The sequence below is a fragment of the Alligator sinensis genome, unplaced genomic scaffold (assembly GCF_000455745.1).
Source record: "Alligator sinensis unplaced genomic scaffold, ASM45574v1 scaffold1325_1, whole genome shotgun sequence".
NCBI classification, from domain to species: domain Eukaryota; kingdom Metazoa; phylum Chordata; order Crocodylia; family Alligatoridae; genus Alligator; species Alligator sinensis.
This window is the reverse complement of record NW_005842735.1, coordinates 712,900-731,197: the sequence shown is the minus strand read 5'-3', so window position 1 is coordinate 731,197 and position 18,298 is coordinate 712,900. Positions and strand designations below refer to the sequence as shown.

At 41.4% G+C, this 18,298-nt stretch overlaps 1 protein-coding gene across 1 annotated transcript in view; it reads right to left on the bottom strand.

The window, feature by feature from the left end:
* The window catches only part of LOC102368073 (probable phospholipid-transporting ATPase IIB), a 155,029-nt gene that overhangs the window by 58,341 nt on the left and 78,390 nt on the right, over window positions 1-18,298 (bottom strand). The window contains exon 6 of the mRNA XM_025216373.1: window positions 8,795-8,853. Coding sequence (XP_025072158.1) covers window positions 8,795-8,853 — 59 coding nt within the window. The remainder of the gene's footprint in view (window positions 1-8,794; window positions 8,854-18,298) is intronic.

The window sequence follows — 18,298 nt, the reverse complement described above, 5'->3', positions numbered from 1 at the left end:
CCAAAGCGCAACTGGAGTTGCAACTAACAAGAGATGCAAAGGGTAAAAAGAAGGGTTTCTACAAATACGCTGGTAGCAAGAGGAGGATCAGGGAAAGCATGGGTCCCTTACTGAATGGGGGAAGCAACCTTGTGACAGAGAATGCAGAAAAGGCTGAAGTGCTCAATGTCATTTGCACCTTTGGTTGCCGATTCGATTTGGAGGAGATTCAGCCCGATTCAGCAGCCAAATCTCCGAATCTGAATCGAATCAGGAGACCCATTTATCTCTCTGAATTGAATCGGAAGCATCCTAATCGATTCAGAGAGATTCGATGATTCAGCCATAGATACAGCTCTATATGTTTTTTCTACATACCTTGAGGTACCAGGCATGGCTCGTGAATGCTGAGATGGTGGGCAGATGGAGAGTCCCAAGGGAGCAGGAGGGCGGGGGTTCCCCCCCACGCTCAGTGGCAGACCTGGAAGTGTACCAGAAGTACGTCTGGTCCACTTTCCAGGTCCACCCCCATCCCCGGCTCAGCAACTGGTGCCTCCTGGGCCGGGGGGGAGGGGGATGACATTCGGGGTCTCCCCATCACCAATCACTGAAAGCTGAACACTAGGACCTTGTTTACAGCTAACAGATACAAAAGAGACACAGGCTATTTAATTTTGTCAAAAAGGTTAAAGAGAAAAAGGCAATAGCTCTTCTTTTATCTTGATAACATCTAGAAATATAGGTATCTGGAACTAGGAAAGTGTAGGCAGTCTAGAAAATTAGATACTGAAAGAAACCTAGCCATGTGCTTACCTATGCAAATACCCTCTTGCAAAGCCACAGTACTTGCCAACACATGGCACTTGATGACTAAATGCTTCAAATGGACAATGGAATGACCACATACTACCTGTAGCATCTCTTTGCAAAGGAAGTGAAAGAATCAAGTTAGGTATCTACTACATACATCAAAAACACTCTTAAATACACAACAATATATTAACTGATCCAAACATCCTTTTGTTGATATTATATCAAAGGGGAAATGTTTACACAATTGAAAAAAAAAAAAACCCACGTGCGCTTCACCTCATTTTACCAACTTTACTCATTCAGAAAAAATATACCTTCTTTAACTGTATGGCTCTTTGTACGTGTGCAGCACAATAGGACCTAATGCAGAGGAGATCAATTATTTCGGCTAGAGGGCTGCTTGATGAGTGTTGGTGAACTGGCAAGGGCCGCATGGGTAGCCCCCCCATCCCTTGACAGTTGTCTTGCCCCCTGGTTGCCATCTTCGGACCAAAAGCTCCATCCCTACTCCCTGACTTCTGTCACCAGAAGTCCCTCCTCTTTCCCCCGCATATACTTCTCTTGGGAAGGGAGGATTGCCATCTTGGAACTAGGAAAAAAACAAATCATATGCTAAAAGTCACACACCTACTATAACATATTTTAATTTTATTACAAAAATACTTTTTTCATGATTTGTGTGTTGTGTAGTGTATATAGAGGTAATTACATATTAACTAAAAAATAAAGTCTTACTCTTGTAGTGTGTGTGTGTGTGTGTGTGTGGCAGGGTGTGGAGTGTGTGCATGTATAGTGGGGTGTGGGGGTGCACGCGCACGTACGGTGTGTTTGTGGGGTAGGTGTGGTGGCAATAAGTTATGTTGGGGGGGTGTATGTGGGAAGGATTGGGGGATGGTGTGGGTGTGTGGCTTTGTGGGGGGTGAGGGATTGTGGCGGGATGTGGGGACCACCCACACCCTCCCCCTATGGTACACAGCCCCCACCTGCAGCAGCAGGAGCACCAGCAGATGGTAGGTGCTTATGCCTGATGCAGATGCTGCTGCCCAGCAGCGTGCAGCTCCAGCCAGTGCTGCACGCAGGGGCGAGGAGTGCAGCCTGGCTAGGCAACCCCTATCACAGGGGCTGCGTGCAGAGCACTTGCAGCCCCCAGCATTTCCATGCCACTGGAGAGAAGTACCACATGCTGCAGCTGACTGCCCCCCCACCTCCCCTGCTGTGCAGATCCTGGGACTCCACAAGGCAGCAGTGGGCAGGGGTCCTCTCTACTTTCAGCAGAGTCCTGAGACCTGCGCTGACAAGGGATGGGGTAGACAAACAGCTCCAGCACGTGGAGCTTTCCTCCAGTGGCGTGAGTGCCAGGGGCTGCACATGTGCCGTGCAGGGCCCCCATGATAGAGTCAGCCTGGCTGAGCTGTGCTCCTTGCCCCTGTGTGCAAAGCTGGCTGGAGCTGCGTGCCGCTGGGCAGAAGTCTGCACTGGGCATGAATGTCCCTGCCTGCTGGTGCTCCTGCTACCAGTGGTGGGAGCTGTGTGACATGAGCAGGGGGAGAGAGTGTGGGAAGGTCTCCACACTCTGCCCTGATCCCTCACACCCACACCCTGCCCACCCAAGCTCCACACTCCTGTCACCCCCTTGGGCACAGGCTCCGCACTGCTACCACCTCAAGCCCCATACTTCCTGCCTCCACCCAGCTGCAGCTCCTGCCATCCCCACTGCTTCCCTATCTGCTGCCCAGAGCAAGTGGGATGCCAGGGAAGCAGAGCAGATCCCCCAGAAGCTGCAGCAGTGGCAGCACCAGCCCCACTCAGAAGCTGCATGCTGGCCAGGCCAGACCCTTTTGCCCAGGAGGATGGGAGCGAGGTGCAATAGGGTATGTTAGGGGCTGTGTATATATATGCGTAGCTTGCTCTCACTCTTGTGGGCAGAAGGGCTGGGCAGGATACAATTAATTGGCAGGTGCCAGCAGGTGGGATGAAAGTGCCTGGTGTGTCAGATCTGGCCCGTGGGCCATATTTTGCCTGCCCAGACCTAATGTGTGATCCTCACAACTAAACCTCCTGCCATGGCACACATGCGTAGCAGAAGGCATGACTGAGATCGAGGATTAGGAACGCATCATGCATTACTGCTGGTGCAGGGGGACCCCAGTCCTGGGCCAGAAGCAAACTCCTGCAGCTGGGAGCCCCCCTCAGCTGAGAGGCTCCAAGCTACAGAGGTACCCCACACATCCCTACAGCTGGGTCAGGGGTGGGCAATTATTTCTGCTGGAGGGCCGCTTAATGAGTTTTGATGAGTTGTAGAGGGCCACAAGGGTAGCCCCACCCCTAGACAGGTACTGCAAGCCCTGGTTGCCATCTTGGGACCGGAAGTCCCACTCCTAATCCCTTCCCTCTGCTTACCCCCAGAAGTACTCCTTTTGCGGGGGAAAGGGGTTGCCAACTTGGAACTAGAAAAAAACAAGTCACCAGGTGAAAATATAACATCTACTATAACATATTTTAACTTTATTACCAAAAACATTTTTGTCATGATTTGTGTTTCTGTAGTGCATATAGAGGTGATTGCATAACAGCTCAAAAAAAATGTCTTTTTTTTGTATTGTGTGTGTGTGTGTGTGTGTGTGTGTGTGTGTGTGTGTGTGTGTGTGTGTAGAACACCCCCACACCCTCCCTCCCATGGTGCACAGCCCCACCACTGGCAGCAGCAGCAGGCTCTCAAGGTGCTCATGGCCCAAATAAGCACTGCTGCGCAGTGGCGGCAAGGAGCACAACCAGGTCGGCTCCTCGCACTGCACATGCAGCTCCCAGAACTTGCGTGGCCCCAGAGGAAAACCCCACACAATGGAGCCAGCTGCCTTCCCTACTCCTTACCACCATGGAAGTAGGGGGCAGGGCTCCCTGCCACTTCTGGTGTAGTCCTGGGACCTGCACATGGCAGTAGGGAGGTGGGAAGGCAGCCAGCTCCATTGCTCAGTGCTTCCCCCCAGTTGCACACTAGTGCCAGGAGCTGCACATGTGCCGTGGGGAGCCCCACGTGATAGAGGTGGGCCAGCCTGGCTGTGCTCCTTGCCACCATGTGCAGCTCTGGCTGGAGCCACATGCCACTGGGCAGCAGCACCTGCACAGGCCAGAAGCACCCCGAGGGCCCACCACCTGCTTCTGCCACCAGTGGTGGGGTCTGTGCGCCACAAGGGGGGAATTGTTGGGGGGGGTCCCCACACCCCCCACCCTCCTTCACACCCGCCCACCTGAGGTCCGCACTGACACTGTCCCCCTGGGCATAGGCTCTGTGCTCCCACCAGTCCCAGCCCCATGCTCCCTGCCCAGCTGCAGCTCCTCCACCCCCACAGCTCCCCCACCACTCCCCAGCTGCTGCCTGGAGCAAGCACTGCAGCAGGGAGACTAGGAGGAGCCACTGAACACCAGGGAAGCCGAGCAGGTCCTCCAGCAGCTGCAGAAGCAGCAACAGCCCCACCCAGAAGCTGCGTGCTGGCCGGGCTGGGCCCTTCCGCACACAAGGGCAGGAGTGAGGCACACAGGCTGGGTAGGGCACAATTAATTGGTGGGTACCTGCAGGCTGGATGAAATTGCCTGGCAGGCCAGATTTTGCCTGCCCCTGGGTTGAGAGAGGCATGCCATGATCAACCAGGCCTGGGGAGGTGTGAAGCCTCCCAGAATTGGAAGATTGTGGCTGCCACAATCTCTAAGCCCTGGGGGTATGGGAAACCCCCAGCACTGGAATATCAAGGTTAATTTATATAAACCCCATCTGCACCCTCCTAGCCCAGTTTCCTTGACAAGCCTCTATTCCTCCCCACCCCTCCTGAACCCACAGAAATATTAGTGTAAATCTTTGTAACGTGAAGCTTTCTTTCATTTCCTTAGGATAAGAAGAACACTATTGGTAGTTAATATTGATTCCTGAGGTATCAACGTTGAAATCTGAGCTAACACCCACTGAAATGAAAGGGGCAGTTCATATTATGATCCATTGTTACAGGGTTTTCATATAATGAGAAGACAATGAATGGGTTGTCCTTGGATCACATTCTGTACGTGATAACTGCAACCCTAAAAGCTACTTGAGAGATTGAGACTTGGAAAAACAAACTGCTCTCGTCTCCTACCTCCTTCCACCCCTCACCCCAGTTAAGGGATGCTCCATATTTTTGGAACTGCTGTTTTAAAAGCACAGGATAGTGAAGTTCATCCTCAACTCAGTATTCATCAGGTTTCTTCATCTTTGAAACAGTCTGTGCAAATTCACCTGTTCCATAATTATATTAAGCCACAATGACTGAATAGCGTTTTTTTTCTTACTGATCTGCAGCCTGCATTCAGCTACCCTGGGCTCATGGATTCTGTTCAGTTGGACAAACTTCCCTTATTGAGAAGCATTAAATATATTTAAATGCATTGTTAATAATAAATAAGGTACACATTGGCATAAACAAAGTGTTAAGTTTCTTTCAAGATGGGAGAGAGAGAAGTCTATATCTTCAGAAAAATGTGTAATGTGTTGAACAGTTTAAGCCTCTGGAGCAGCATTTTGCTTTTAAAAGCCAGCAGTATTTTCTTCTACTACAAAGTGACTTTTCCCCCTACTATATTAAATGCATTAGCAACTTTTCAGTTGAGGAAACATTAATAGATGTATTACTCAGAGCTAGACTGTTTTAAGCATAATGCAGCCACTTAGAACTACTTTGAAATTAATCAAGCCTGTAAAACCAGAGGCTGTTCAGGGCTTAAATATAGAAAAAGCTTTTCATTTAAGTTGTTAGTACTTGTGATGCAGCCACTAGTTAACATATGGATCTACATCTCAAATGACTCATTAATTTTACTGTAGAAATGCTGTTGATGCATCTTCCAGTCAAATACAATGTTAACTCGCCTTTATGACATTACAGTGAGCAATTGAACACTTCACTCCCGACTAGTTCTTTGGCTTAAAAGTTATACTCTGAAATTGAAAACTGCTTACCTTCAACAAAATATACTTCTCAATAACAGGCAAAACATTTAAATTTCAGTAGTCTGAAAGCCAAGTAAAAATCAACTAGATTTTAGCTCTAATAAATAAAAAGCTTTGATACTAACTGCTGAAGTGAAATATATTCAACAGGTAAATGTATTACACTATAATACAACATTATTCTTAATAATTATTATTTCAGTAAAGGCACCCATAGGCAGGTAAAAAAAAAAAAAAAAAAGGAGTGGTATATTTACAGCATAATTCAAAAAGATTAAGCCACATAACTCACAGCATCCTTGAGGCACTATGGTTAAAATCTCTGCCACAAAGAAAACATATTAATAATAATATTATATAGAAAACACACATGTATATACACACTCCTCATGTGCTTAAATCTTAGGAACATTTCTTCATGGTAAAGACTATATTATTTTAGAAACAATGGCTGCCTAATAAAAGTCTGGTCCTGTTAGGTGCAGTTCCACTGAAGTGAACTCAGGGAGAGAGGTGCATGCATTCCACCTCACAGGATTGAACTTTAATGCAGGAAATTAAGATAGTTACAAACTTACTGAGTTCTTAAACTTCATGGAAAACAATAGTTCATAGGCTGTAATGGGTTTTTTTGTAAATTTCATGATGAAAGATAAGCTTAAGTAAATACAATTTTTGAAGAAGTTATATTTACAGAACACCACTCCCGTGCTGATGTGTTTACACCATGGTCAGCAATGTTTTGTGGTGGTGGCCTGGAATGGTCCAGCTTGGTCTGAGTCTGGCCAGCACTAGAACCAGGATGTCACTGCCAGTGCTTCGCCCCAGTACCATTTCTCCTTGCTGCCTGGTTGCAGAATCATTTAACTGACATGGAAAAACCACTGGAAGGCAATGGTTATTGAGTCCTTTTTTGCAGAAACAAAATTTCAAAACTATAATTCAAAATCACATAAACAGCTCAAGCTGTAAGTCAACAATAATGGCTTTCACTTTCATAGGAATCCACATGAAAACATTCCAAAGTGAGAAAGGTGGGTGAGCTTAGAGTTGTGACAACAATCCAGGGAACACAGAACTCTGCACAGGCATTCAGGAAGTTGGGTAAGTACTCGGAATTAACCTGCAAGGAACTATGTGCCACTCAGTTACATTGATAGGCCTACGTAGACTAGTGACTTTGGGCATTTTTACATGTGCTTCAAGTTGGGCTTTTTTTTTTTTTTTTTTTTTTTAAACACATGCTGCGAGAGCCACTCTAAAGCGCCTGGAGCATCTTGTGTTTCAGCGCCCCTGCACTTCAGAATGGTGGTGGGGGCTCTTTATCTAAAGCTCGTTGAACAAGCTTTACTTGAAGCACCCCCACTGCCATTCTGAAGTGTGGGGATGCTGATACACAAGATGCAGAGGCTGGCTGAAGTGTGGACTTGATTAATCGAGTCTGCTCTGACACGCTGTAATTACAGCATGTCGGAGCAGCCTCCTGGCTCATGTACAGGCACCCTTTAAAGCCAGATTGTCTCACTGTATTGATTAAATAAACTTCGAACCCTCTCATTTGACTACTGTCAATACAAAGCCCAAAACAGTTTAGTGATATGTCACTGCCAAACTTAATGGGCATGTCTGTACCACCCTGAGATGTGCTAGACAATAGCATACCACACCCAATTCAAGTGCTACTTTACTGGTACATACCCAGAACTGTGCTTATGCAACTACATAACTGTTTAGGAGGCTATAAGCAAGTTGCTTAGCCTGCTGGTAGTGTGCGTGTGGCTCTATAGATCTATAGAATCTTCAGATTTTAACTACTCCACTACCTCTGTCACATACTAAGCTAAAACTTTAAAAGGAAGACCAAAAAGAGGTACTTCTTACCAGTTGTAGTCACTGCCTACATACAACCTCAGGTATATTCAATTTTCAGTAGCTTGGCTTACCAAAATATGCAAATAAATATTTTAAACTGAGACCAGACAAATCAACTGAATTCTGAAGTATACATCTTTAAGAAAGGGGTATTTTTTTCTTGAACATGAGAAGGAAAAAATGCAGGAAGGAGACAACAATTCCTAATATAGTATTGAAAGAAGGAAAATAATTTCTACCTCTTAACACTTTCCTCATAAGAATAAATGTAGTAGGGAAAAAGAAACTGAAATGGAATGAACAGAAACCAAATCTGGAGGCTGGTCTTAGACTCCTTTATCAGAAATAAATCTACCAAGGAAGGAGGAATATTCCCCACAAAGTTTTTTTAAGAAGTGTAGTCATCCTTAAGGTTTAACACCTTGCTAAACTACCATTTTTCACTTGCCAATTTAAGCAGAAGCAGGTGTAAGCTTTAACTGTTGATACCTCTTTCTGCATGTCAGAAGAAGTGTTAGAAGAAAGTCATCTTCTGGTACCTGGAAGTTAGATTTCTAACATTAACTTGCTTAAGAAAGGCCCAAGACAGATCTTCCCTCTGACAAGAAAACTTTGAGCTACCTTTTGAAGTCCCAGTACCTTCTTAGGGGATAACTCCAACAAAATGAGCTGGCTTAGGGTACAGACACTCCAGCTGTTTAATTGTAAGGGAATTTTTTCCCTTACACAAAGCAGAGCTTGAACTTAGGTCTGCCATCCTCAATTTGTTTCCCCATAAACACTTACCAAAACAAGACACAGAATAACAATTAAAAAAATGAATGAAAAATTTGATTTAAAGCTTTAAGGCTAGCAGGGAAGTACTCAAGTTCATATATTCTGAACTGTAACACAGCCCACAGAATTTCATTCAGTAAGTCTTTCATTAAAAGGAAATAAAATTAATAAAAATAAAAATATTTATATGAATGTAATCACATTCAAAGAAAAAGAATTTGCATTACAGTCAAAGAAAATTGAAGTAAATAAAAAATATCAGTAAGTAGTTAGTATTTCAATGTATTTTTCCTGGGTTTTAAACGATACAGTGAGCATAAGTGTTAACTGTTGACATCTTTAGTCGCTAAATATATATTTATAAAAAGCATCAACCTTTTCCACTATGAGGAGGTCTCCAACTTGTATGTCTGAACTCTTAACTTGCACTTTACCTTAAAGAAAAGAAGAAGTTTAATCAACTTAAGCAAACAATAATACCATCACAAGAATACAAACTTTAAGATACTACTATTATTTTGGGAGAACAAAATTATAACCCCCCATTTAAATGATCCCATTAAAAAGGGTAATCAAAAGTAGCTATAAACTGTTTTAACTTGTCACTGAATTATTCATCCTAACAACATATGCAAAATGCATGGTTTTACAACTATTCATCATACTCATACAACATGGCTCTACAAGCAAAAAGCCAAAGATACTCATTTATTTTATTGAACTAACATAGGGCTCAAATTGTACTGCAAAAATCATATGGAGCCCTTCAGCTCCTCTGTTACACCAGCAATTCAAATTCTGGCCAACTCAGAAATTGACACCTGAACTGCTCTGGAGTGCTTTATAACTGAAGTGAGCTGTTAGTCACAGCCCAATTAGCAATATGCAACTTTATACACTCACAAAGAAGTCACCGATGCAACTGGCATAAATTGACACCATTATTGGCAAGTCATATTGGAGGAGAGAAATCAAGGTTTCAATGGGTATAGGGAACAAAATGCTCTCTGACCTCAGGAGGATTCCTAGATCAGGAAAATTGCATTGCAGCTGTCTATATTTAACTTGTCTGAAGTTATAAAACTTCACTTTGCAGATGTCGGTTCAAAAATTGCTATGAATACCAAATTCATTTTCAAAAGATACTCATAGCATTTATGCAGCAAATTAAATCTTAAAAAACACTTCACAGACATTAACTAATGAAGCCTCAAACAAACCAACAAAACAGGTACATTTGATTAACACCACTTGATGAGTGGAAAAACTGAGACAGAGAGGTTAAGTGACTTGCCCAGGCCTCAAACTGAGCCACTGATGGGCTTGAATTAGAATTCAGAAGTCTTAAATCCCAGCCCTGTGATCAAATCACTGCTTCTTTCCTAAAGAGAATTAAACATATACAGATATATGCATAAAGTAAGAAACATACTACCAGTATCAAATTAAGGAATCCTTAACTAAACAGGAAGCTACATATACACCTTCAAGAACTGCACCAGAAACCTACATAATAATGCATTTGCTTCTCCTTTGAAATTCAGAAGTATTTTAAAAAGCTATTATGTATCTTATAAAGGGCCAATGGTATTTTTACCTTTTCAGTTAGATAAAAAAAAAAAATATTTTATAGGAAAGGATTGAATAAAATTCATATACAACAAAAAAGAACAAAAAAAGAACTCTAAAACCAAATGATTTTTTTAAAACTATAAATCAGAAGTTTTCATAATATTTCTGTACTTGGTAGTCAGTCTGTACTTATGGTAGATTACTAATGAAAGTTGTTTCATTTTTGCATAATAATGTAATTATAACATACTGATAAATGAAACAAGAGGAAACAAAGATGAAGACAAAATTGAAGCTAAAATAAATTCTAGTCTGCAAATCTTTATTCATCTGTAATCCTTATTTATTGTATGTGGTAGCTATTAAAAATTCAATAGTAATTGGTGCCAGTCTAATTAGTAATAAATGAGCAAACATACTTAGGTATCTATTGAATATGAGACTACTTTTGCATACCATCAGCATTTGCAAAATGTTTAAACATCTGAGAAGGAAGTCAAGACTTCTTACGGCCGAGTACACTCCTATTCATGAAAGCCAGATTTCCTTATTAACTAATTAGACAAATCATTTGCCTAAGTCTGTAATACTGATTACCTTAAGTTTAAATTTAAAAATATTCACATCTTCACAATGAAACTTCTTGTGGAGAAGAACCCATGACAAGAAAAAAGCAACCTCTGACAGAGCAGAAGATGGAAACGAAGAAGCAGTAGCCAAGAAGCATTAATCAAAGAGCGCAGCAGGAACTTCAAGACAACAGTGACTGAAATTAAAATTAGTGTCCATCTCGCAATAATTTTAGTCTGAATAAACTCTTAGCAGCACTGAAGGTCAACCACTAAAAGAAACATTTGACAATGCATTACTATGGTAAACGCCTCTTAAAATGCATTAGCCATTTTTGCACGTGAATTATCTTGGTCTGTGGAATGCAGATTGAAAATGAAACCTAATTCAGTGAAACTGCTAAATGCACGTTTCCATATACTCAAACCCTTTCAAAACATACTTGAATTGCTATTTGGCAATAAATTATTTTCCTTTTTAAAAGAATGAACTTAGTGTTTTCAAGAAAATTAAGTAATACAAATGCCTTTAATTCTGGGCAAATCTGGCCATTACAACTCTGTCAATGCACTATAATCCTGACCTATGGACACCTTCCCACATCAGTCTAGTACTGGCCTTTTTCTTGTCACTTAGAGTTACTACTGTTGAGGTACCTCTTCAGAAACTTTATTTATCATCAAGATCTTCAAATACAGCTTTTGTTCTTTATTTACTTTCTTGTTTCTGCTTGTTCTTTGAATTTTCCCATTTGTATCACAAGTGGCTGCCTTCAAATCTGGCAGTATATAAACAAAATCTTAATAACCAGGGTCAAAATTTCAAATGTAACAATACCAATTAAAGTCTATTTAAAATGACTGGTGTCATAGCTGTCATGTCATCTCTGCCCCAAAATATCCAAGGACACCTTTCGAATTGATGCTAATACCACCTTCATGCAGTTCAAGATACTGAATCTCCATTAAGTTATATTACAATAATACCCAAAAACGAATCAAAAACCGAAACGCCTCAGAGGTAAAAAGAGAGGTAAAAAGTTAGCCTGTGGTATTGTATAAAGCCGGCAACGTGGAGGTTTGCCATAGGTATGTGGGGAAGGGCCTCACATCTTATTAGACGCTAGGTCTCATAAATCAAACTGGAAATTTCAAATAAGGGAACTATCCTAATCAGAGAGTATAAATTACCTAGAGGTTCAGCTCAGGATTAATATGTTAAGATAATACTATTATTAAACCGTATTGTATTTGGTTTTCTAGGCATACTAATTATACATTTAAACTTTTATATTTTCAGTATTTTCAAGAAAGCACATGTAAGCCTTTATCTGTAGATCACAAAATTATTTCTACAGAATGAATCTGAATGACAGGTAGGATAACAGCATTCTGTTAAAAGATATTAATAAAGCATGCCCCTGCAAAAAAAAAAAAAAAAAGTAGTTTAAAAATTTTAAACATTTACAAACACTGATTTCTTTAGTCTGTCAGAAGCAAAAGTCATTAGATACCATTTCAGAGAACATTAAAATAATGCAATATTACATCTTATCAAAGACACATTTAGAGTAAAAACACTGAAGGTTATTCACTGCATAAATTATTTTTTAAACTATTTTTTCCCTAAAAACATCTTACTAGCTAAAACATTCTTCACCATCTGTGTAATTACCAATAAAAAGTCCAAAGCTGTCAGAAGTGGCTGCACATCCAGACTTTATAGTCCACCAAGGCGCAAGCCTTTTGCCTAAAGCAATATGCAGAATTATGCAGAACTAGAAGACTGAAATAAGTGTCTACAGCAATTCATTATACTCACAAGATAAAGACTTTTGAAGTGAATTTCAATGATCTGAAAAACTAATAAATACTGCATATGCACCAACAAGTATTTCATACTAAAGAACCTAAGAAACAAAGGTAAACAAAATGGGTATAAGCTATAAAGAGAAAGAAATGGATTTACTAATGTATAAAGTTCAAGGAGTTGACAGAATAGTAACTGTTCTCTGAAAGTAGCACAGTGATATGAGCATGTGGTTATATGACTTCCTGCTTATGGTGCTTTAAGTGCTACACTGCTCTGAGAACACGCACATTTCTGATATGGCCATGCCTCGTTCTCTTAGCCACTGATATCACCACTCCCAAATTAAAGCAGTTAAGGGGTGTTCATCATTTGGAAAAAACTAAACAAAACCAAACCCCAGATGTCTATAAATCTGTCTTAGCTTAATTAGAATATATATGTAAAGAACAGGAAGTGGCAACACACAAGTAAGCTTTAGAATCAAAAGAGATCCTGCAGGATTTTTAGCTAGAATCCTGTTACTGAGACCCCCCTTTCAGATACTGAGTTTCATTCTACCTCTGGAAAATCTGTTTAACCAACAAACTAATCTATGTAAAGCTACAGGGAGATGCTACTTCCTATATTTTCTCTTGTCCACTGTCTCCCCTTTCAGACAATGCAACATTAGGTCTTTGCTATTCTTACTCACCTCATGTCCTGCTGCAAGGAAGGGGAGGAAAATAGGTCCTTCATAATTTAGTCTTCCTCCCTATATAAATAACTCCAATATCCACTACTGCTGTTGCTGCTAGATTTCCCAAGCAGGATGAAACTGACTTGATTTTCAACAGTTTTCTTGTGCCTCAAATGGTTCTACATAGCAGAAAGGGAATAGTACTTCGCTATTTCTTGGCAAAGTTAGGAGCAACAGTAGCAGCAGCAATAGCAGACAGCTTTGGATGTCTCTGCATGTTGAAAGTGTTTAACAGATCTCCCAACTATACAGTTGGACAAAAAATAGTTGCTTTAATGACAACAAAAATGAAAGACAAATCACACTCCCCCATATAGGACCTTTGCCCCCAAGGAATATATTTTAATTCTGGAAAAGAGGAATAAAGGTCTTTACTCTGTGGGCTTCCTATATACTAGGCCTTGGGTCACCAGGGTAATGAAGTCATATAGCATCCTTGTCCTTTGTAGCTAGAACACACTGAATCAAAAAAGAGCACTCAGTCTTGAAAGGTTTGTGCGTACAACTTACAACTTTCTAGACTAGGAAAATGCATATCTTAAAGTATTAGTTAGCACCTCATTCCACTCTATTAATTCACAATACAATAATCATATATACTTACTCTGTTAACAATTATTTAACATCCACAAGCAAACAGTAGGGGTGCAGACTTAGATTGGTTTAAATGTGGTTTAAACCACAAACATCCAGATGCACAAGCCAATTTAGAAAATGTTAAACCTCATGGAGTGTTTCAAAAGTATAACTGAATACTCATATATTATTTTGCACTGGTCTTCCTTGTCCCTGCTCAGTGTTATGTGTGGACACCAAGTTTTCCATGGCTAGTGTCTGGATCAGTTTTCCACGCATTCTATACTGCAACTCTCTTCACTCCCCTCCCCCCCGCCCCCCGCCTCAAGCCACAGATGGCACCTGGCTACTCTGGCATGCAACCAGAACTACATCAACCTATATTCTCTGCACTTGACCTGGTGGTGGGTACTCTGGGACACTGCCTAATGTGTCTATGTTTTTTAAACAGTATGGTTCCCCAAGCTGCTGATCAGTTTCAGTCCATGCCTGGCAACTGGTGCGGAGACCTTGGTAGCCCCCCAAAGCATCCAGCACCACAGGAAGGAAATGTAGGAAACCAGGTAGGCCCTCACAACCAAATGGCTAACCCTCTACCCATGATGAAACAAACCCTGGTGCATTGCCAAGAACTGAATTAGACTGGTGAGTGGCTTGGGGAAAATGCTCTTTAAAAGCCATAAAAGCTACGGCAGTCCCAGAGCGCATCTTGGGAACCCAGAAACACGGGAGGGTCAAGGACCTCCCCCCCCAAGCGCACACATGCCTAGATACCTGAGTGAGAGTACCACCAGACAGATTTTGTTATATTGCAGAAATGGTCTTTATTGAACTCTGTGTTAGTGAAAAGGGGGATCAGAAACATTGCAGCTCTGGGCAACTGAAGTCATCGTCTTCTTTCCTGACATCCAGCCACAGTATTCCCCTGCTCTGGGAATACTAGGGAAATGGGCATTCAGCACTGGGAGGCATGCTAAGCTGGATATACACTAATACCCCTGGGCGTGCTCGGATAGAACTGCAGTGCCCAAAAGGTGACTGTTCTACTTGGACCCCTTGGCAGTGTACCTGCAGACACCTCTGAACTAGGACACCTGTGAACTGGTTCTCCATCACTGACATTCTTGGAATGGTTCAAGTGATTTGTCTGTCTGTACCCTAGGATTTCTAAGCAATGGAAGAAAATCCCAGGCTGCTCTAGCCCTTGCAGAACAAGAATAAAGAGTTACCCAATGTTTTCCAAATATTGATCTCTCTGTTTATGGGCTCTCCAAATAACTTTGCCCTGTAGTAACTGAATGCCACTGACAGCTGCTTTGCAAGCCCACTGCCCAAGTACCAGAAGACAACAATTTAGATTGCAGTCTTGGGTAAGCAATCGGGGGTTCTAAGAAGCACTTAGATACAAATGATGCCTGATAGGGATGCACCCCAGCTTGGAGATGAATGATTTACATTTTCTAAACCCTCCACAGGTGGAGGAACAGTAAAACCTTCCAGGTTTCTCTTGGCCTGTCAGACAAGAGTGGACCCTGCTTATACAGTCAATATCATTCTCCCTCTCAAAGTTGTTCTTTTAAAATCAGCCCAGTTGTGAAACCTATCAGAAATCCACCTTATTGTAGAGTAGCTGTGCCCCTGAAGTGAACAGAGGGCACATCTACATGAGATGCCTTAATGCACAGTTGATTGTTCTACTGTGCATTAGCACGTCACAGCAAAAACCATGCTAATGCAGAGTAGAATTAGTCTATTGCATGTTAAGCACCACAAAAAAAAACTTTACCTTTGCTAGTGCGCAATACCGCTGCATTAGTGCAGCTACTGCACCTTTATCTAGTACCTCATATTAGAGGAACTAAACTTAATGCACAGTAGCAAAGGCACATTAATGAACATGTAGACATGCCCAGGGTTGCACAGTGTCTTTAAGCAAGGTAAGTAGGTCAGACTAGTAAATCTCACAGAAGCTATCTGCTGTTGAGGATGAAATTAGGGCCTAATTAGCCCTAATTAGGGCTCAAGGGGGTAGAACATGCAAAAAGACTTCGTGGTTCTTATCTGGAACCTAAGGAAAAGGAACTAATCATTTTAGCCCCTTTCTTAACAAGTATCTCCCCATCTTTTATTTTTCAGGACTGTCCAAGCGAAGAACTAATCCTATAAAGACTTCTGAGGGTTGTCTCAAACATTCTGGAACAATCACTTTGACTTCAATTTGCTTCTAACTAAGTTTTCTTCTAACTAAAGCAGCTGGCTGTCTTCTCTTAAAAGATAGAAAACATTTTCCTGACTTTTTAAACCTCTTCTTGACTTTTTTTGCTTGAAAGCTTTGAGCTCATAACAACAATATTGAGTGGAGACCCATCTAGGAAAGGAACATGGTAGACCAAGGCTGGCCACTCTTGAAGAAGAGGCAACTCAAACAGATTAAATAAATGCTGCATCTTTTCCAGCTGGATTGTTTATGATCTGTTTCTCAAAGCTCTCCTAAAGAAGAAATGGAAGAGGCATCTCTCTCTGCTTCTTTACTTGAGCTAATTGCTCTGACTCTAGATCAGGGATGTCAAAGATATGGCCCATGGAGCCACATCAACCAGCCCCTGGGCTAGTCTAGGACCCCCCTCCTCCACCCATGCCAGATCCAGGACATGAGCTGCTCACTCTGGGCCACATGCTGCCTGCAGTGCCAGCTCCAGCTGGTCTGGGATGCAACCCAGTCTGTAGATCCCCTGAATGCTGGATCTGGTGCCCGCTCCAGCTGGAGCAGGACCCACACTGCATATACTGCTCATGTGCACAATTCATTTGACCCATGAAATTCATGATTCATTCGTTCCAGGCCAGATGTTCTTCACACCCCTGCTCTATATGTTTCTGAACACCTACTTCTCTTAATGGCGACCTTGGGAGATATTTATGGTATAAATTGAAATAATAATTGTATAGATACCAATGAATACAGATATAAGCTGTTATGTGTGTACAAGTCTCTAACAATAAACTTGTAGTAAAGCTATAGCACCACAGGATCATGAAGTCATAGCAGTTAGGTTGTAACAGTTGATGTGGAGCTGTTACACACTCTTGAATGGCAACTCCCACTTCCCTTTTTATAGAAGTCAAAAAGTACATTTGTTCATATATCCTGAGTTGACTGTTTCTGAGTCTAAGTTTCTGGGGCCTAACTGCTTGTCCTGTGAACTTGTGAACTTTGTTCTTCTATATATCTTATAAAATAGAAAGATAAGTAAATTGCTCCTTTTCAAATTTTTCTGTGCAATATTTGCACCCCAAGGTCTGCTGAAAGCACAGTAATTATTATAATGCCCCAAGGATCAGAAATAAAAAAATGGCCGCAAACAAAGTCACACTGCACAGCTCTGAAAGATTAGTTCACCATTTTTTAAAATTTTTTTTTAGATTTAGTATCTGTTCTTCAGTGAGACATATGGGAAAACTTGACTTAGGCTGAAGGACAAAACTAATATCATTTTCAATGGCTGGATAACTCCGAATTTACCACTGAAAGACAAGTCTGGGTCTTTTCCTGGCCTTAAAAGTTAAACTACAGGCATGCTGAAGATCTCTTAAGTCTTCCTACCCAGTCCTTTTCAGAAAACTTCTTGCTAAGAGGCTGGACAAGAGAATCAACCATGTGGAAAACAGTTTAAGAGATCCAGACTAAAGAATGAGACAAAAAAGGCCAAATGAATGACATCGAACATGGGTACATCTGGCTACCCTATCCATAAAAATCCTGGGATCTATTATAACCTATATTTAATCTTCTAAACCAAAACGTATAACAGTGTAGACCATCCCTGGGATGTTATGAGTCGAGATTTAAAAATCAGTTAACGATTTAGAAAGCTCTCTCTCTTACAGATACTGAAAGCAGAAAACATTTGCTTATGATAGCACTGTACAAAATTATTATGGCTTACAGGCCTAGCCCATCATCATAGCCTTTCACAGAAGAATTTATGACTATTGCATCATTTAGTAGCCTCTTCTTTGGTGTTCTAAAACCTGGAGGAAACTGCGGACAGCAACACAACACAATTGCTAAATAAGATGACAACATAAAAGGGTAAACAAGGGATGGAGAGAGTGTATCCATCAGGAAACTAGGCTAACTTCATAAATTCCCAGATTTCCTATCAACTTACAAAAGCACAGGAAAACTGCTTAACCTCTCTGTAGCTCTGTTTTCCCATCTTTGAAATGAAAAAGATATCATTAATGCTTACTGCAAGGGCAGGTACAACGCTTAAAGGTTTTGAGAGTCCTTTGAGGTGGTTAGATGAAACATGCTAAGTGTAAAGTATTTTTAAAGTGCAGTTTTGCTCTGAAAAGTGACTATCTGAAAGTGGAAAAAATGTCTTGGTTTTACTGGTTTCTAATGAGATGAATATCAAATCTGTTCCATTCACAAAGTAAAAAAATATTTTCCCCCAAGCTGGTCATCCTTAGCTAAGATTATAAAAATGAACACTGGATTTTTGCCCTTCTTGTAAATTACTGCCAATATTCTAATTTACACCTATGCAAATTACTTTATGTATTTACTTTTAATTTTCTCACTGTTTATATAAATTCCTAACCCTTTT